This window comes from Gymnodraco acuticeps, unplaced genomic scaffold (assembly GCF_902827175.1).
Source record: "Gymnodraco acuticeps unplaced genomic scaffold, fGymAcu1.1, whole genome shotgun sequence".
Lineage (NCBI taxonomy): Eukaryota > Metazoa > Chordata > Actinopteri > Perciformes > Bathydraconidae > Gymnodraco > Gymnodraco acuticeps.
In genome coordinates, this window is record NW_022989855.1 from 89,162 (window position 1) to 109,776 (window position 20,615).

Below are 20,615 nucleotides of genomic sequence, written 5' to 3' on the forward strand. Positions count from 1 at the left end.
GTATGTTTAATTGTTGGAGCAATAATACATGTAAAAAGTCCAACATGTCCTTTCAAAATAGAGTGGAGTAGAAGTCAGTACAAGTCCCTCAAATTGGTGTTACGTGTACGTTAAAGCAGAATGTGTATTTCTGTAGAGTCGTTAAACCGTGGACTGCATTACCATATGATTTAAAGGGATGAACATCTTTAGGTTTTAGAAAATGTGAAAAGAAAGATGTCATGTAACCTATTTTTCTGATTGTTGTGTTCATGAAAAAGTGGTGCGGACAATTTCTCCAGATACATCAGCATAGCAGAAGACAAAATATGTCCCTCTACTGGGTGTTGAACCTCGAGCACCTGCATGAAAAATGTAAATACCATTTTTTGTAAATGGGGACAAAGATTTATATTGCTTCTTTAAGAAAGAAACACGCACAAATAGGACTTTGTATACAAAGTCCTATTTGTGCGTGTTTCTTTCTTTTGCAAAATGTGTGTGTGTTTCTTTCTTTTTCTTTCTGAAGCAGACCAATGCATGGAGGAGTTTGGACGCTAAAAAGCAGCTGGACCCCAGCATCGTTGCGGCGATTGCACCTTGTAGCTGAATATGCCTGTATCATAGACGCGTTTGCAAAATTCTAAAACGTTTTCAATTCTGTTCCCCACAGAATATGTGCAGGAGAAGCATTCTCACTTCACTTTCAAGGGCGTGCCGAATGTGATGAGAACCAAACTTAATAATGAAAGCAAAAATCGGTAAATAGGCCTACTGAAATACCCACAATGCATGTCATGCACACATTTCTACATGTCCTCACTACAATACATTTAAAATGCCTTGATTGCTGTTGCTTTGTCAGACACATACCGGTTTATAAAGGCAGGGTTGTTACAGATTTTAGAAACATTTTGTGTTATATTAGTTTAAATTCTCATTACATCTCAACAGCAATCAATAAATCAAATGCTCTGACAAAAAAAAGAATGATAATCCGGTATCTGTGGCTGTCACAGGGCTGTAAAAAACGATATGTCTGTCATAAACTGATACAGTCAGAAATAGCTCTACTTGAGCTGCTTGTTACGTGTTATCTGTAAGCGAGTTGTCTTTGAGTGTACGAGGGGAGAGACAATGACAGCGGACCCGGTTGTGTAATTTGTGTTTTGTAATTGTATTATTTTATATTCCTAATTAAATTACATAATGTTTTACTTATTTCTTAAAGGGCCATAAAAACAGAGGGAACCTTTTCTGGAGCTGAGCTGCTTGGGGATTCCCATGGAGACTAAAGTGTTGCTGTTACTTTAGAGTTCCCAGTTGGTTTTACTTCACTCCAGTTGTTCTGCCACCTGGAAAAATGTTTTGTTTCTGGGCCTGAAATTGTTCTTGTACATTTAGATGCATATATATTTTACATTTTTTACCTTTAAGTTATTTTATTTTTGATAATTTTTGATAATAAAGCCCCTATCTTTCTAATTGAAACTGCTCTGCTTGCTAACTTCTATTTGTTGATACCATACTTACTATAGGGATGATTACATCATTATTAAAGCAAATTAGTTAATAATTAACTATAAGATCACCATAGTCAACTCTATATAAGCTTTCTATATTATTTCTATGGTGTTTTGGGACACACTATAGAGAATTACTATAGTAATAACTATAGTAATTCTCTATAGTGTGTTCCAAAACACCATATAAATAATATAGAAAACACTATAGTGATACTACATAAAACTCTATAGTATTACTAAAGTAATGCTCTATAGTGTGTCCCAAAACACCATAGAAATACTATAGCAGTTGTTTGTGGTATTTTTATAGTCATTCTTAATAGTAATACTATAGTGTTTTTTCGTAAGGGTAGCCTATGTATTATTTTCCTTTATCATCTTTGTGAGTTTTCATGTTTTGACAGATTTTGTGTCCTTGCCAGCCTAATGTAATACAGTCATTTCAAATCAATCCAGTCTGCCCCATGGTCTGCCCATAGGCCTACATTGCTCAGAGGTTAAGGCAGGCAGTCCATATCCTGATCACAGACGTGGGTTTTAGTCCCCAACTATAGAACATTTTGGGCTGCATATTACAAATAAATCTGTGTCCAGCGTCCCCAGCGCTAATTACGCCTATGGTTGTGTTGACTTTTGATTGTGATTTTGGTTTCATGTTACTGTAAGTATTTGTAAGCAGCTGTGACTTGAAAGACCATCTATTTGTATTTGCATTTTAAAAAATAAATAAAGGACAGGTTGAAAAAATATCTGCGTAAAGTGTACATGTTTTGTTTTGTAATAATCGCCATGAGTGGCATACATTAATGAATACTTAAATAAAGTACAGTTCTCGAGTATATGTAGGCTATTTAGTTACTTTCCACCACTGACAGCTGCTGCACTAGAGTCAGCTCGGGTCACCCAGCGGCAGCGGCAGCAGCAGCAGCAGTGGCCTCCATTTTACCTCCGACACCGAGCCGTACCTCACGTGTCCTGGGCTTCTCTCTCACATGACCCGAGTGTTTGTTCCCGTGATCAGCACTTCCATCTCCATCTGTGACACCGAATATCACTTTTTATTCTAACCCTGATGGATATGCTTGAACAGAGTCTGGACAGCGCAAGGTAACCGAGAGTCGGCCAAAATGGCTAACTGGGACAAGCTAGCTACAACATGCTATTTCGGATAGCTAGTTTACGACGCTTACCAAGGCCTGAACTAAAAAGAAAACTGTTGTCAAATTAAATAAAATCTGAGAAAGGCGGTTAAGTTAGAAAGAAAAGTGAAAAACGTTTCCATCTGCATAGCTGACAAGTTGTATCATAAAGACCAATGTAAAAAAACATGATCATGGTTAACTTAGCATACAACGGTGCAATAGCTATGTTAGCTTAAGCTAAGTATTTAAACATAAACAAATGAGCAACTGTAGGTCAACTGAAGACAGTAGAAATGTTGTGTTTTACATTGCGATTTTGCTGTTGGTTGTTTGACGTCTTGCACAAGTTTGCCATCAGCTAAGGCAAAGTTGAGTGTCAGTAATTATATTTATATATTTTTGCAGGATAAACACATCGTTAGCTTGTCACGTTAAAACTCAGTGTTTTTGTCATGTGGTTTGCAGCCAAGAAAAACAAGAAGAAGAGGTTGTCCAGACTTCTGAAGGTAAGAACCTATTTACTAAGCTGTCATTCACAACATCTGGCACCTGCTGGGCTGTGAGACTTTATAACGGATTGTTTTTGACTTGTTTTATCTGATTTAAAATAAAGGTGTGTAGCATGCATGTAAGTTGCAGCATGCTTTGGTATATGTATTGTTTTGTGCAGTTTATCTCAGGGTTTGTTAGCTGTCTTTATTCGTTTCCCTCCTCTTCTGTTCTAACTGTCTTTTTCTGTCCTCTTTCACCCTTGAGACGGAACAGGAGAAGAGCACACAGCTGTTACTATAGCCAGCGTTCAGCAGGCTGCAGCATTTGGTGATCACAACATACAATATCAGTTCCGCACAGACGGTGGGCAGGTAAGCAAATAATGGAGGCTATTATGTCAGTGATTGTGATTGTGTTTTCCTCCTCCCATTGTCAGAAAGACCAAGATAGTCCTTCTTCTCCAGTAGGACCCAGATGAGGGTGTTGCACTTTTTATTTGGACATGTGATGTTTCGGTGTTGTTTTTTGTTTTGTTTCTTTCTGTTAACTGGCAAGTGGGAACTAAGTATTTTTTTGGTGTACGTTTTTCGTGTCTCTCTTATTATCCTATGATACTGTGTGAATAAGAAAATATGAAGGACAGACCATCTATTTCCATTTATAGGGCTGGTAACATTTAAGGGGCAGGTAACATAAGACTAGTTTCTTCTCCCTGCTCCTTTTCGGTCAATGGTGTGTTAATAGACATGTTTTGTAAACAATTGTTATACATTAAGTTGTGCATACTATGAACGGAACAAATACAAATGAAATGAATGCAGTAGTGGAACCTAAGTAGGAATTGCAAATTGCAATACTGCAATGTAAACATATTCTGTTACAAGTAAAAGTCCTGAAAGCGAAGGTTCAAAAGTCTAGGCAATCAAAATCAGTACCAAAAGTAAAAATATTACTTGTGCAGAATAGCCCATTTGGGAATTATGAATGTTATATGACTGGAGTATTATTAGTGATGCAATAATATGTTGAGAGGGTTAGGCGATATGGAGAAAAGCAATATAAAAATATGTTTTTACCAAATACCTCAATCAATATTGCGACCATATTGAACAGTACACTTTTTGTGCATCTACTAAATGTTAACGGCATTTTTGGAAAGATAATCATCAGTAATGTGGACTGGACATAATGACTAAGTGGGTAAAGGCAAATGATAGAACAGTACACCCACTTAACTGGAATGCAGAGTTTTAATCACAGGAAAAGACAACACTCAAGCCCTATTATGTATTTTGATGTCCAAAAGATGATATCAAGTCTCATTACAAGATTCATGCAATATTGATATATTGCCCATCCCTATGAATAACACACGGGAGGCGTGTGGCGCAGTGGATAGAGCCTTGGTGTTGGGATCAGGGGGTCACAGGTTCAAACCCCACTGCAGTCAGCATGTCGTTGTGTCCCTGGGCAAGACACTTCACCCCAAATTGCTCATATGGGGATTGTCCACAGTATTGAGTATGTAAGTCGCTTTGGATAAAAGCGTCTAACAAGTAACATGTAATGTAATAACAATCACTGATGTTGCAACTGGTAATATTAACCTAATACTAACTACTTCATAAATAGCTTTACCTATAAAAAACATATGGAAATGTATATGTTGATTTATATTTTGGGTTGATAATATAAATATGTCTAGTAACTAGTAAGTAATGTTTAGTAGAATTACACGTAAATTGAAAGTATACAAGTAAGTAAGTACCTCAACATTAATTTCCCCCACTTTTTGATATTTAGATTTGTCACAATAAGTGTTGTTAGCGTAGCCACCTCACTGTGAGAAAAACCTGGGTTTCTCTCACAAGTAGTCTTTCCTTTGTAAGGTTGCATGTTCTTGTTATGTGATCGTGTGTCCCTTTTTGAAATACAAGTCAGGATAACAGGCTCTAAATGGCTTGAACTAATGAATGTGTGGTTTTCTTCCCTAGTCCCGTGATTGACCGGTGACCTTTGTCAAGAGTGTCTCCTTTTCGTCCAATAATGTGGCACGCATCGCAGCAGTGGTCTCGGATTAACTGTGGCATAGTTAAAAGAGCGGATAAATACGTTTGGAAAAACCAAATGTGTGATTTCCAAGTTGGTTTAATGTGATGATTAACACTGGAGGGAATAAAGTCAGCGATCCATGTGGCTCATTTTGCCTAAACAAGGCTAGTGTGAGAGATCATGGGATTCCAGTCTGGTCAGGGATTGGCATGGGGCCGCTGTCACATGTCAGTCAGGAGGAGAGTCACATGATATAAGGATTCAAATACGGATTCCTGGGACAAACAAGCTCATTTTCTGACTTGTTTTCAAAATTTGAATCAGGCACATTCTGATGCATAAGCAAATTGAGAGGGCAAACAATATGCTTATGTTTCAGAATGTGCCTGAAGTAAGATCAATGCACAACTGCGATTTGGACCACTGTGAATAATACTAGGCTCCGGGGAACTGTAGCATTAGATATGCTAAACAAATCTACAAATCAGGTGAGGTATTGATTCAGGCACAGTAGAAAGGGAGGGTGGGAAATTGACTTTTTGTATAGTTGGTCCTTCTCTAATTTTCAAGTTTGACACGTGTTTCTCTCTCTACTCTTGCAGGTGACGTACCGCGTTGTTCAGGTGACTGACCAGCACCTCGATGGGAGAGATGATGGGGGGGGGGCAGTGAGTGTCGTCTCCACAGCCGCCTTTGCTGGGTCTCCCCAGGCTGTGGCTCAGGTACAAAAATCTTTGTACTCTTTTCTTTCTTTTTTATCGAAGAAAAGCCGCTGGTAATACGGATTATTTTTAAAGATTAACTGCATGCTTTTAAGTAATTCCACAGTCCTTAGAGATAAGACTGGTAATAATTCAGCTTTTAGTATTCTAACAGTCTGCCTAAAGAAATGAAAACCAACAATGAATTCATCCTGTTAACAAGTATTGTCTCTGTACAAGTATCCTGATGTTGTCAATTCTGTGAAACCTAATTTGTAACACTATTGAAAACGGGTGAAAGAGACAAACCACTGTACTGGTTGACATAATCCTTGGTTTTGATTTAAGCCACTGGTGTAGGTAATTCCTCTGTGCACAGAAAGCTAGAAAAGCAGTATAAAGAGTGAAGCATGGCTGAGCAAGACATTTCCCCAACACAGAGCTTTGCACAGAGATAAGAAAAGACACCTAAGAATTGTTTCAGAAGAAGACAATGTTCAAAGCTACGTTTGGAACAGAAACAGAACATTTTCCTTGCAAGAACAGATTTGTTTTTTGTTTTTATTTGCCGTACACTGATGGCTCTGCCCACCTTGCTGTTATCTCTGCTAACAAGATCACGGTTCCTCCTTTTTCTCCCCTCATTCCAGCTGTCTAACTGCTTTGTGTCTTGCATGGGGGGGTGGTGGGAGGTGACACCGTTATTGAGCCTGACAGAGACTGAGATGTGTGTTCACCTGCTGTGACTGCTCCTTTGCTACTTGTTCAAGCCTCTCCTCTGTTTGTCTCCTATCTGTCACAGGCTGTGATTCAAAACCCTTTCAGTAATGGAGGAAGCCCGGCAGGAGAGACAGTGGGAGGGGAGACGCGCTTCGCTTACTTCCCCGCAACTGCGGTGAGCGACGGGACAGTGTCTGTGCAGGCCGCCGCAGACCCCACACTCACACAGACGGGGGGTGAGTCAGCTCTCACACATAATTCAGGCCGAAGCTTAGAACAGTGTCACGGAAAATGAGAGAACAAGAGCCATTTTTTTCTTGTAGTCGTAAATGAACCAACAACCCCCACAGCTCTGGTTAATGAGAAAAAAAACACTCTAAAAGATTTAAATATTTTTGTTGTTGTTGAATACTTAAGATATGATGTGTGGTACAGGTAGATAATAGCTTCGACAGTGCCTCAGCTTTTTTATTTTATGATTATTGAAGTGTATTAACATTCTGTTCACACAATGAAAGACGTTCTATCACACACACCCAGCTACATTTTTTGCTCAGTTTAAAAATATAAATTCCTTGCCCAGTTACAAAGCTTCCTATAATAGTTTGCAAATGACAAACATTATCGGAGGCTGAAACGAGGTTAGTTACACATTACATTACATGTCACTTGTTAGACGCTTTTATCCAAAGCATACTCTATACCAGGGGTGCCCAACCGGTCGATCGCGGGGAGATTCCCAGTCGATCGCGAGATGTGTCTAAAAATAGAACAACAATATTCTGTTTTATCGTTAATGTCCTATAACATAATCTTCCCGTGCCAGAATAATGCACTTGAACGCACCTAAGCTTTGTGATTGGCCGGCGTGACCCCATGTATGGGGGCGTGGCTGGTGGGCAGTGGGCACTATTTCGCTGAGGTTGTCCGTGTCAACAGGAGTGACAGTCCGCACACACACAAGACCGCAATTATGGCAGAAGCAAAAAAGCCCAAAATATATAATTTTCACTCGGAGTGGGAGGATGATTATTTTTGTATCTATTCCAATTCAAAGTCCATCTGTCTCATCTGCAATGCGAGCGTGGCTTTATCGAAGAAGGGTAATTTAGGAGCGGCATTTCAAAACAGTGCACAAACGCTACGAGACGGAATTCCCTCCCAAAAGGGGAGGGGCCTGAAAGGACAGCTAAATGCACAGCAGTCCATTTTCACCAGGCCCAACAACAAGAGCAAGGCTGCTACCAGAGCATCTTATCGTGTCAGTCACGTTCTTGAGAAACACATGAAGTCTTTCAAAGACGGCGAAGTTGTGAAAGAAGCATTCCTGGAGGCTGCCGACGCGCTTTAGGGGGACAGTAAAAATAACAGTAGCATTTCAACAGGTTTTTGATATAATAAAAACTCAAGTTAGATACCGTTATTAATCAGCTGTAAGTTTTAGTTTGTTTGAAATTATTCATTATAATTATTGTACAAAATGGTATAAGAATGCAAACTTAAATTGATTATAGTCTATTATCAATTCAGGTTAAGAAACTAGTGTTGCTTGCATCCTATTTTAAAGGCATTTATTTTTACTAAAATGCAACAAAAAAAGGGTTCGATTCTATTAATTTTGTCTTTTTTATTGCACTTTGGCAGCAGATTCCTGTGTAGCTTCAGATCTGAGTTATTAGTAAGCCTAATTTATACTTTTGTAGCAACACTATTTTTATACAATGTAGTAGTATTCGTTTATTAGTCCCCAAGGGGAAAATGGGTTGCAGCACATCACAGAGGCATTTCAAAAAGTTAAGACAATACATCACTGACAACAACATAGACACAGATAAAAACAAACAGACATAAGAAAACCAATGGCAAAGAAAGGGTGCAGAGTCTTTTCTTTTTTCCATGTGTCATATGTGGCAGCACTGTTCAATGTTTCTTGAAAACATTACCCACTGTAGTGACGTGTGAATAAACTCCAACTCTGTATCAACAACACTGTTGTGTAACTTCAGTTAAATACTTGTATGTGTGTAGATTAGAAAGAGCTAAGATAAAGGATCTGCAGTATTTTATGGAGTATTAATCGTACAAAGGTCAGTTTTATACAAGTAGAAGTGTGTATTTACCTGGTAGTAGGCTGTCAGTAATGGCTACGCCTCTCTATTTGGACTGGTAGATCTCGGCAGACTGGCAACTTTAAAAGTAGCTCTCGGTTCAAAAAAGGTTGGGCACCCCTGCTCAATACTGTGGGCAATCCCCACAGGAGCAATTTGGGGTGAAGTGTTTTGCCCAGGGACACAACGACATGCTGACTGCAGTGGGGTTTGAACTAGGGATGGGAACGATTAATTGAATATTTGAAATTATTCAGGTATTCGAATAATTATTCGAATATGAGTTATTATTTTTTAAGTTGATTACATATTATCAAATTGAATAATTCAATGTATACGACAGTGCCATAGATAAATGTGTTAGTTGACGTCTAAAGGTGTGTTTTGCTCCGCTCACCGGTCCCTCACAGCGGGCAGAGCTGCAGGTGCTGATCTCTCTCTCTCTCTCGCGTCCGGTTATACTTCACTCGTGTTTATGTCCAAATCCATCAGATCTAGCTAGTTCTAGCCAATGATATGGCTGCTGCCCCTCCCTACACGCAGATCGCGCAGACTCAAACCTCATCTTAAGCCCAAATGTGGCGCAAATGCGCTCCACAGCCGTTGCGAGGTTCCGGCGCTAACAGTTCATGAGCGTGCTCCCCCGCCCCCTATCAACACTCGTGACACATGAGTGGCCAGCCTAAACAACAATAAGCGCTGCTTGGCAACCGTGTGTGGCGGCAAAGTACATAGACATTTTGACAGGAGAGATTTAGTTTTGCCGGTATTCAACATATTTGTCCGGTAATTATTGACACTCTAAGAAGAGTCCTACAGACATGGCGTCAAAAAGGAGTAATGTGTGGAAATATTTCGACCAGGTTAGTGAGTGCGGTGTAAAGGTCAAACTATGCCAAATGAAACTTATATATACATGCTATACCCGCAACCTCCGTTCCAGCTGAGAGGGTCTTCTCTACAGCTGGGCTGATTGTGAATCGCCTCCGCACATGAAAGTTGTAGGCCTATAGCTGTCAAACTGTGATCACCAGTTCAATACATTTGACAAATTCAACTTGGTTTCTACACTTATTTGAACATGTATTTATTTATTTCCAAAAGTTAATGAAAAAAATGTTTTTTTATTGGATATGTACATTTCGGTTAACCGGTTAACCGTTTTTTGGGGGGTCGAATATTCAAATATACATTTGCTTTCAAATTCCCATCCCTAGTTTGAACCTGATCCGAACACCAACGCACAACCCACTACACCACACGCCTCCCTTACACTGATCATGTGTGCTTCATGTCACATGTCCACACACACCGCTGCTCTTCCTCTTTAATGCTGCGTGTCTTCATCTGGCTCTACTAAGTGTCCTTGCGTTTTCATGGCGGTCCTGACGCGGCTGGTGGACTGTGAGTGAGGGTGGTCAGTAGATGGTGGAACTATAGAGCAGGATGCAGCCCCCTGGCTCTGTCATACACAACCAACATCTGCTTGTTCTGGCAAACTGTTGCCCAGACAGTGTTTATGGGAGGAATGTGAAATGAATCACCTTGTGTTTCTGCTGGTGTCTCTGCTCTATGCTGCACTGTTGGCCCAGACTAGAGGTCTGCATAGGCATGAAACGGACTCACAACCGAGGCCTGTACCTGCATCTTCAGACCCAATTCTAACCCAGTCTTATCTTATGTTGTTTTTCAGCTATTCCTTTTTATAAGAAAAATGTTTGCTTGTAAAAAAAAAAGCTTGTTTTGTCCCAACAACAGAATAGATGTTCAATTTACTGTCAAATATCACAAAAACCATGTCATTGTGATATCGGGGGTGCCTGTATGTGCATTCATACGTCCACCCATCCTATTCTAGAGAATGAGATACCTCAGTATTGTTTTGAGGGAATTTCTTCAAATTTGGTACAAACTTCCACTTTGGACTAAAGAATGAAATGATTCCATTTTGAGGGTCAAAGGAAAAGCTCACTCTGTGACCTGAGAAAGATGTGATGATTTTGAGAATGTTCATACAAATGTACACAGTTCAGAGTCACGGGTCAGCGTCCCTGTCATTGTTTTTCTTCTGAGAAAGAGCCTTCTTTGAATCTTTGATTTCTTGATGAGTTCCTCTTTACCAAGTATCTTATGCATTTCACCCTTCACTGACACTAAGGCACTTTTAGGGCAAATGCAGCACTTCCACACTCCATGTCTGTTTCTAGCCAAGTGTGCATTTCACTGTGTTGCAATTGCATCACATGAAGCACTTTCAGAGATCTCTGACGCCCTTAAAGCCATTTAGCTGTGTGAATTGGCACAACTCAATTAGGGCTTTTATGACACACTCAAAATGCAGAGGCACAAAACCAAAAGGAATTTGCTGCTTTGTTTAGTTTTTTCGGTGTTTTGAGTGGTTGCCTTGTGATGCCACAGAAAGGGAAGAAGACCATGAGGTTGATTTTCTGTGGGTCACGGCTGAAGCCAGGGCCTTGCAGGAGGAAGTGGGCAGCTGTTTGACTTTTCTGTGAGCCCGAGGCATAACATACTGTAGGGTGAAGGTGGAGAGTGGTTTACAAGCCTCCATCTCCTATGAGCTGATAGCGCATGAAGCTCTGGAAGTAAACCACAATCTGGCAGGACTTGATTCAGGGGTGGAGTGCCCGACATTTCTACAGAGCATCGTAGTGTTGTCCTTTCGCAACCACCATCATTTTTCACCCTAAAAAAACCCGATATTTCTTAAAAGGATCAATTCTGTTAAAACTCACTGATTCCATGTCATTATGAATCCAAACATCTGAAATTGAAGACCAAAGCTGAAAGAAAAAATGCAAATGAGCTGCTAACTCGACAGATATCCTTCATCATCATTTCGTTTTTGGGAAAAGGAATAAACTACAGGCTGAACCCTAAATGCTGTTGGGATTATATCTTTAACTGTTCATTAGTATTCAAAATGTGCCTAAGAAATGCAAGCCCTGTTATTTGGTTTACTGGGGATGGTTTTGTTTGATGGGACATTCATTTTTGTGAATGTCTTTGGGGACTGGGAATATGATGGTTTCACTACGTGATAATTGTACATGAGAGGGTTTCAAGCAGAGTTGTTTATTTCTTATAAGTGATGTCTTATAATTGTCCACAAGGATTTGGGCTGTGATGATTTGTTGTGAGATATTTCATTATAGCCACAAGATTGATTCTTTTATGCCCCTTTCTCTTTTTCTCTCACTGCTAACCGATGCCTGCCATGTCTCCACAGGTCAGTTTTATGTGATGATGACCCCCCCTGATGTCATTCAGACAGGAACGCAACGAATCATCGCCCCCCGCACACAGTCCTACCCTGCGTGAGTATCAGCTCTATTAGTTGCTGTCTGGGAACATGAGACCGCATTGATATAGCAGTTAGATATCCTGCTGTTTCTTTCAAAAAAAAACTCACTGCTGGTCAGCTGTTGTAAAAAGAGAATTCATATGTTCCATTCAAAAGGGGCCATTTGTGACTTGCTTGAAAGGTGGTTGGAGTTTAACAGTGGGACAAATTGCTTTTTAATGTTTCTTCCACGAGGCTTTTCACAGCTATGACATTTAATTTCAGTTATGACATGTTGTCATGGTTTCAAAGCATTTATTGGAGGAATATCAAGCGGCTTGAACAAATTCACATAAACTTGACACAGACTTTAACACATGAGTTGAACAAAAAAAGCATGCTGAATTCACATAAATGTGAATACAGGCCTGGGAAGTGGAGGGAGTTAAACTGCTGGGAACTGTGCAGAAGTGTACAAAGAGAGAAAGCACCAACACTGGTTTATATGGACTGCCTATTGGTTTAAAATCGATCAGGTCCATCAATGATTGGATGTAATAAAGACATGTGACCACAAAACAACGTGGACACCTATTTGATCAACCCCAAGGCTAACTTTATGCAACATTAAATGCTACTGTAGTTGTTGTATTAGTGAGTCTATCATCTCTCTCCTGAGTTTGATGTGAACGTTGATTTTGGCTTATCTATTTTTCACAAATCTCTTTATGATGTCTATTCCTAAAAATCTCCACATGCATTATTATAATCAGAAGGGATCCATCTCAGACTATCTCCAACTGTTAGCCGCACGCTGCTGATTGCTGTTATTAAGATAATCAGCAGGCTCACGTGGGCAACAACAAACCGAGTTCTCACTTTAATTGCATGATACCCGCCTTGTTCTTGCCTCATACCGATATTTACTGAAGCTTAATTTTCAGATCATTGTCACATGTGGTACAGTTATGAGGATTGCAACTTTCTCTTGCCAAAGCACAGCAATTTGCTACTTTGGTCACCCGAAATGAACACAAGACCCATTGTTGAATTGAGTTAGCACTAGGGCTGCTCGATTATGGCAAAAATCATAATCTCGATTATTTGGGTCAATAATTGCAATTGTGATTATTAAATGCGATTATTCATTGACTTTGAAAACATCCATTTATTGGAGAAAAACATTTGAACAGTATGTTTTTAACAGTTGATTACCCTGAACTTTAAGTATAATTCAACTGAAAAACCAAAAAAAAAAAAATTATAAAAAAAAAAAAAAACTAATAAAAAGATAATCGTTTTATTTCGATTACGTTGTTTTCGTAATCGTTGCAAGCCATAATCGTAATCGCGATTAAAATACGATTAATTGAGCAGCCCTAGTTAGCACTGATCTTAGTCAATGATCCTCCATTTCTCACCAGGCTTATATTAACCGTTAACATGTGAAACTGCATTGTAGTTATTAAGCTATAGCACCTATAGGGAGTGGCTACCAGTTGGTTTAGGAGACAGACACCAGACTATTACTTTCTCTGCCTATTATCTATCGTTTGGTATTTTGAGTGAAACAATATGGTTCGACATCATGGGTGATGACTGCTTCTGTGATTTCCATGCACATTAAGATTCCTCAAAGATGTAGGCTCCTTTGTTGTGGGCTGCATTAAATAGAGTTGGCAATCCGCCTTAAATTTGGCAGCAGCTCTCTGGCGTTTGATGTTGTTTGATATTCACAGCGTACAACAGACTGCTTTCCAGTCAAGAGTAAAGAACAGGCTTTGTTGCGTTGCACGTCTGCATTGCCATGTGTTGAAATACAAAGTGAACTATTTATTGAATCTCTCCCAATGTCTATCTGCAATATGTTTGTTTCTATTTATTTCCTCTTACATGAATAATTTATGACTTCTCTTTTTTGACACAAGCCTGAAGAGATATATTTAGGTGTAAACTAATGAACAGTGACATGTGAGTAAAATGAATGAACATTTCCAACCCTATCTGCCGCAGAGATGAAAACGAGCTGCTGCAGCAGGAAGGTTTAAACTGGTGAGGACAGTTCCACATTTCTCTCTCTTGTTTTTTTTTTCTACAGCAAATGATCCTATCAAATTAGATCACAAGAAGAGAGAAGAAGCACACAAACGTCTCCCCTCCCTTCCCCCCCTCTCCCTTCCTTTAAGTCCCCGGTGACTCTTCCGGTGCGAGACACAGATTTAACACATCTTCTTTGCTGACCCTGATCCATTGTTGTTAGTTGTGCTTGTGGCAAATGTGTGTCTCCATTAGGACTTAAATAATTAGGTCGTTGTTCTTTATCTGGAAACAAACTTTTATTTTAGTATCATTTTCAAAGTGTTGTAGTTCTTCTGTAGCCTCGTTTTGAATAAGTTAGACACAGAATTAGAGTAATTTTTTCCTATGTGCTCATAAAAGCTGTATTATTTGTTGATGTGACAGGAAAACAATAGAAGCCACGTGATGTCAATCTCACCTTGTCTCTTCTACATAGCTCTTTGTAAAGAAGCAGTTTATGGTCACAAAGGCTCATCTTTGTCAATATCATCCATTTAGAGAATATAAAGCACAAGCTGTAGTCACTTGCATCTCGACGTAATCTTATGGGTAATGTAATATAGGGGAGGGCAGAAGGAGTGCCAATTGCATTTCTTTATCGAGGATCAATATAAAACTACACAAATTAACTCCCAGTCTACCTGCTTGCTTCAAATGATATGCATCGAGCACCTCTGCCGCGGCTTGTGTACTGCTCATTTTCCTGATTCCTCCCGCAACAATCATTCTCAGGAGCACTCAGACGAGGTTTACGTTTCTCTGAACCTGTATATTTAGTTATTCACACAGTCCTTCACACTGTGCTTAAGAGTACTGTTGGACTGACTCCATTATACAGCTGAAATCCCATTAAGATGCGTTGAGATACAAGAGAGACTATTGGCTGACTATCTCAAACAGAGATATCAGCCGAGGAGATGTGTTGATGGGTCACAAATTCCCTGCTGTAGAATAAAGACGTGTCATATAGGGACATACAGGGAACATGCATTTATAAGACTTGGAACAAATTCAAGATTTTCTCTCTTCTCGCTCTTACATGTTTTTTTATTTTGAATGTAATTGAACTATTAATTGACCTGTGATTATGTTACTGTGTGGGTCTGTCTATGCTGTGGTGGTGGTCCCTGTCACGTCTCAGGGACTTGATTAACGGAATGCCTCAGGGAGGACACAGACAAGAGACATTGGTGTCATTAGCCGTGAGCCCAGACTCCAATAGACAGCATCTATTTTTTTACAATGTTGTAATTTCCCAGCGTAATAAAGCAGAAAGCTCCCTCGGGGCCACACCTAGGAAAAGGACAGCCAACAACAATAAGAAGAAGGCTGTCTGGGTCTCAGTTTTGCAGTCAAAGCAGCCCAGCTTCAGGCCATCGGCAGCATAAGGGTGACATGTTCTGCTTCATATGGCTGCGCATCTTTTAGTATTTTTACCAAAGGCAATACTCAACTTCAGAATCTCCAGCTTCTTTTAAATAGCACACTTTTAGTAACGAGGGCTGTGATTACAAAAGGCTGGAATTGAAAGATAACAGTGAATAATAGTTTTCAATAGGCACAGGATTAAGTGACTTTTGGGGATTGGATTGGATTTGTTCCTGATTGTAGGGTAGCCAGAGATGGAAGATGTTGTAGTGTGTGTGTGTGTGTGTGAAAAGTGTTTTATTTCCTTTCTGTCTGCAGGAAAATGGATGGACCGCGAACACCCAGAGATGAAAGGAGAAGAGCGCAACATAATGAAGGTGGGTAATTAGCTTTTGATTGTGGCTTTTCATTTCACCAGACAGTGCAGCACAATGCAGTGTGGTGCTTAAATGGACCCTTCTTTTGTTGAAAGAAAATTACTAAGCCCTGTCAAAATATTCCATTAAGAATAGATGACAACATGTGTTTACGGACCGGCCACTAGAGGGTGCTGTTGAGCTGTCAAAGCCAGGCCGTATTTGGCCCCATAGTGCCGCTACTGAAATGACAAAATCTAGGAAATTAAAGCCTGGTTCGTTCAAACAAAATCGCCTCTGATCTCTCAAACTTAAATAACTATAAATCAGGAAATGCTGCTTACATTCATATTATATTTAATATTTGTCACCTTTACTTCACAGTTGAAAGGCGGCGAAGAGACAAGATCAACAACTGGATTGTCACGCTTTCCAAGATCATCCCGGACTGCAACATGGACAGCGCCAAGACCGGAGCAGTAAGCGCTGTTACTTCACTCTTCTTCGCACATGCCAACCTTTTCAATGATTATTTGTGATTTTTAATATCTTTTTTTTACTTGGCATTAAGTCATCTCTGTCCTCACAGAGCAAAGGGGGCATCCTGTCCAAAGCCTGTGACTACATCCGAGACCTGAGGCAAAGCAACCAGCGACTGCAGGAGAGTGTGAAGGAAGTGGACAGGATACAAGTGGACAATGACTTGTGCAGGCAGCAGGTATTAATATCCATCTATGCTCTTGCCTACAAATATTTGCATCAAGCCCAGTTTCCAGGACTTCAATAATGGGAAAAGAAGGTCTATGAATGTCAAAATATTCCTTTGAGGTGGTCGGGTGTAGCAGATAAATAATAATAAGACCGCCATTGTGGGCTGCATATGTGTCTGTGAAGATTGCCACAGCGTTGAATTGATTAGTTTGCTTTGGACGTGCATTGCAACATCCATTCACTTAAGTCTCAGGAACTTGAAATCCAGCTTGCTTTATATATGCATCCTCATTTCTCAAAAAAAAAGCCCCCTGGGACTTCAGCCCGTGGAGCTGATCATCACAGCCCGACTAAAAGGGATCAAAAGAGTTTGCGCCTATATAATGAGATGTGTTACCTGAAATCAGCGCTTTGAGAGTCTGTGGGAATAGTATTCACAGCGGTTGCGTGAGAGCTAACCGCATGCTAATGCGCTCCAAAGTATTGTGAAGTCTTGCAGCTCTGAGGCTGCCACATCTCCCCGTTGAGTCCCAGGCCTGCGAGGCTCTTGGCAATATATTCGTATTCTGATGCTCAAAGCTCAATATTCTTTCCTCAGTCGCTCAGTCGGGAGGCAGAGAATTGGGATGCACCCAAGGGAAATGTAGCGAAGATGACATACCTCAAGATTTGATAATCCAGTTGGTGGTGGACAGAGGTGTCTTTGAAAAGGGGAGCTGCACATACCACTCTTTAATCATGGGGATTGAATAGCCCTGTCTCTACATTACACACAGGCAGCACAGTCAAATGTCTTGAAACGAAAACAAGTTGAGTCCGTAAACTTGCAGCTATATTAAGCTGTCACAGAGATGAACATGTTGATAATGAGACTTTTTGTTCTGCTCTTTGTTCTTAAGATTGAAGAGCTGAAGAATGAGAATGCTTTGCTCCGAGCGCAACTCCAGCAGCACGGCATCGAGATGGTTGGAGAGACGCCACCGCAGTGAAGCAGAGACAAAAAGAACAAGGAGGGGCAGAGACAAAAAGAACAAGGAGGGGCACCACCACTCAGACAAACAGTCGACATGATGAAAAAGAAGGCGAGATGATGGAGGAAAAAACAAAAAGGACTTGTGAAGAATCACTTTTTCTAGTGAATGCATCTTTCCCAGGCTGCGAACCCTTCACCGGCCTGTGGTGGCTGAACTAGACTGTTTCATTCCTATTGAGATAACCACCCGTTACACCTCTGTATAAATGTGCTCCACTCACCACCACCAGAGTGCTTTGCTAGCACACCCTATGAGAGACAACCTCTGCTGAACTCCTCCCTTAATTTGTATTTATGTAGCGTCACTCGTGGACTATGCTGTTAGTCATGTACATTTTAATTTAGCTCCCTGTCAGTGTATTTTACCCCAAACTATTGATTTTGACTTAGTTCAAGCTTTTATTCGTTTTTTTTATTTTGAGTTCTGTATTAATATTTTTTTTTAGCTGCTTTAATTTATTAGCCCGCTTGCTGACAGAAGCCTCGTCGGAGACCGGTTACAGCGAAGCTCGTGCACACGAGAAAAGCAGATTGAATTTTTAAGTGAGAAAACATCAAAGAATGCAAAACATTGTGATTCTACAGGCAGAAGTAATGTAATACACACAGTTTACCTAGACCCAAAGACAAACACGGAGCTGTGCTGGCCTCTGCTTCTGGGCTGACTTATGTAAATAGGACTTGTCATGTTTTAATACAGATGTTAAAGAATGTTAGAGCAGATTATCTCTGGGAGAAAACAATCAATAACTCCCGCTGGTCCTTTGTCATAATAATGACCATGAAGTGTGCGCTATCTTGGAGCTTGATTTGAACAAAAAAAAAAGTGGTGTACTTGAATTGTTGGGCATTTGCTTAACAAGAGAAATGACTCAGAAGTCAACAAAATCCCTTTTTCAATTTCCAACAGTTTAAATGCTATTGAAATATACAAATAGAAATGTAGGCGATTAACAAACGCAGCACGCTGGATTGTAGACTGCAGTGGGATGCGGTGCAAATTTCAAGTTTTGCCAAACTATATATAGAAACTAGTTTTTTTTTTTCATCTTTTGTTAAAGTGTGATTTACCGGTGTCTCACTAGGTGTAAGAATAATCCCCACATGTTTCATTTCCAGCTGTTTGGTCTATTTTCGTGTTGCAAGACTTCAAATGCAGCTCCACGCACAAGGGGGGAGACACCCTGGAGAGCAGCACTCAAAGACTCTCTATGGAAAAAGGAGTACACACACATTCTGTGTTGCACTTCTTAGCTGAGCACAACTTGTTCTCCACGAAATGAAGGGATAGTTTGAAAGAGGGAAACTCGATCTCACATTTCTCCACCCTCTCAGGCGAACAATAAGTAATTGGTTGTAGAAACAGCAAGAGCCAATATTAACATTGTTGATGATTTTGAGAATGAATATACATGATGTCTCTGTTCCGCTTTAGGCCATGTGAGTGAAAGTAGGGAAAAAGATATCAAGCTTCAGAGCCACTTATTAGAGCACGATTGCTTCTCCTTGTGTCAACATTTCCGGATTCAACAGAGAAAAACTAACACTCAGACCGCTGGAGAAATCAGGCCGACGATCACGTTTTAATATCTCAGACTCTGCAAGTTAACAGCTTGTGCTTTGGAAGTTCTGCGTCTGCTGTTAGATTCAAACCTGATATGAATAGTGCAAGTGTCTGATCTATCAAACGAGGCTCCTAGCCATGGTTGAATGATAGATGTTTTGCGGTATAATTTTTTACACCTCAGTGAGAGCAGAGAATGTGAATGTGAAGACATGAATAATGCTTTGGAAGACGGATGTTCACAAATGAAAGGTCACTTGTGGCTAATTCTTTTTTTTCTTTTCCATTTCTTTTTGAAATGGCAAAAGAAAGTGTTTTTCTCTGTAGCAGCCTCACTGTTCTCAGGTTAGATCTTAAGACATTTTTTAAGTAAAATGGTGTAAAATAAAACTTTCACTATCTAATAACATTTATCGACTGGTTGTGTCTCATTGTCCTTCTGAAGTTCTTGGAACTATGCAAACGTCAATACTTTATTACTTCTGTCAAGTTGGTTTTCGGTTCATGATACGTTTGTGCAACTGTTAGTCGGCAGGATGTTTTGTAACAATAGAGATGATTGAGAAATGAGTCATGGGCTTTACTGGAATCCTGAACTGTGGCATTGAAATGCTCTCTTAGTTTTAGACATTGTTCAGTAGTCTTCCATCTACACATAAACATATGACATCTGACGTCTTGTTTTCTTTATTTTTTTCAAATGTGAAATAGTAAATCCCCTGAAATGTTCGTTTAAATCTAAAGCATCACTTTACATTTTAAATTTGTTTGTGTTGAAAAAACATTCCAAGTTGTCGTTCATTAGGTTTTGAGACTGAAGGTGTGGTTTGAACAGATTTGATTAAACCACCAGCTTTCATCAGATGTTGATTAAAATCATGCTTAATCCTGATTGGTGCATTTATGTGAAAACACCATTCCCAATGGAAAAGAACCCAGATGAAAGCACTCAAAATAAATCTTTCAAAATAACCAAACATTTAATAATTCTACGAAGCAATGTTGGTTCAGGGAGGACTCATTGTGTGAAAATAGGTTTTTAAAGTCTTCAAAAAGAGCCCAGAAATGACTTAAAACATCTAACGTTTCCCTAATGGTGTCCTATTGAGATTTACCGCCATACTTTTAATCAAACTAATTTAATACCCATCGTCTGAGGGATTCAGATTCAAACTGATGGGATTTATATACAGAAACCTAATGAATTAAAATGGCAGAGACCTGAGGCTGTTTACCTTGAAAATAGGCTTAATTCAACATTGTTTCAATCCTTAATATTCTTTGATATGGTAGATAGGTAAAAATGCTCAGCCTGAAACCGTGTCACAGTTCCAGATAAAGACATTTTTAAGACAGCCTTTTTAACAAAACACATTTGGAGGATTAAGCTTCCTTGGAGAAAGTAGGCACTCCCTGCGTACTCTAGCTCATCCGATCGATTGATCAACCCTCTGGTAAGATTGAAACCTGTGAGCAGTCGGAA

At 39.9% G+C, this 20,615-nt stretch overlaps 1 protein-coding gene across 2 annotated transcripts; it reads left to right on the forward strand.

The window, feature by feature from the left end:
* The first annotated feature begins 2,394 nt into the window (after positions 1-2,394).
* Positions 2,395-19,806, forward strand: LOC117562047 (upstream stimulatory factor 2). 2 transcript variants are annotated; one of them, XM_034239818.1, is made up of 11 exons: positions 2,395-2,612; positions 3,113-3,153; positions 3,404-3,510; positions 5,794-5,913; positions 6,695-6,848; positions 11,968-12,055; positions 14,035-14,073; positions 15,787-15,845; positions 16,209-16,303; positions 16,396-16,542; positions 17,435-19,806. In XM_034239818.1, exons 1-11 carry the CDS (start codon positions 2,578-2,580, stop codon positions 17,522-17,524), a joined length of 975 nt encoding a protein of 324 aa, XP_034095709.1. In that variant the 5' UTR covers positions 2,395-2,577; the 3' UTR covers positions 17,525-19,806. The 2 variants fall into 2 exon arrangements, with proteins under 2 accessions (XP_034095709.1, XP_034095718.1); XM_034239827.1 differs by lacking the exon at positions 14,035-14,073.
* The last annotated feature ends 809 nt before the right edge of the window (positions 19,807-20,615 follow it).

Coding starts and splice junctions, on each gene's coding strand:
- LOC117562047 (XM_034239818.1), top strand. CDS start 2,578: ATGGATATGCTTGAACAGAGTCTGGACAGCGCAAG. Junction 5,914..6,694: donor CTCCCCAGGCTGTGGCTCAG/GTACAAAAATCT, acceptor TATCTGTCACAG/GCTGTGATTCAAAACCCTTT. Junction 6,849..11,967: donor CACACTCACACAGACGGGGG/GTGAGTCAGCTC, acceptor ATGTCTCCACAG/GTCAGTTTTATGTGATGATG.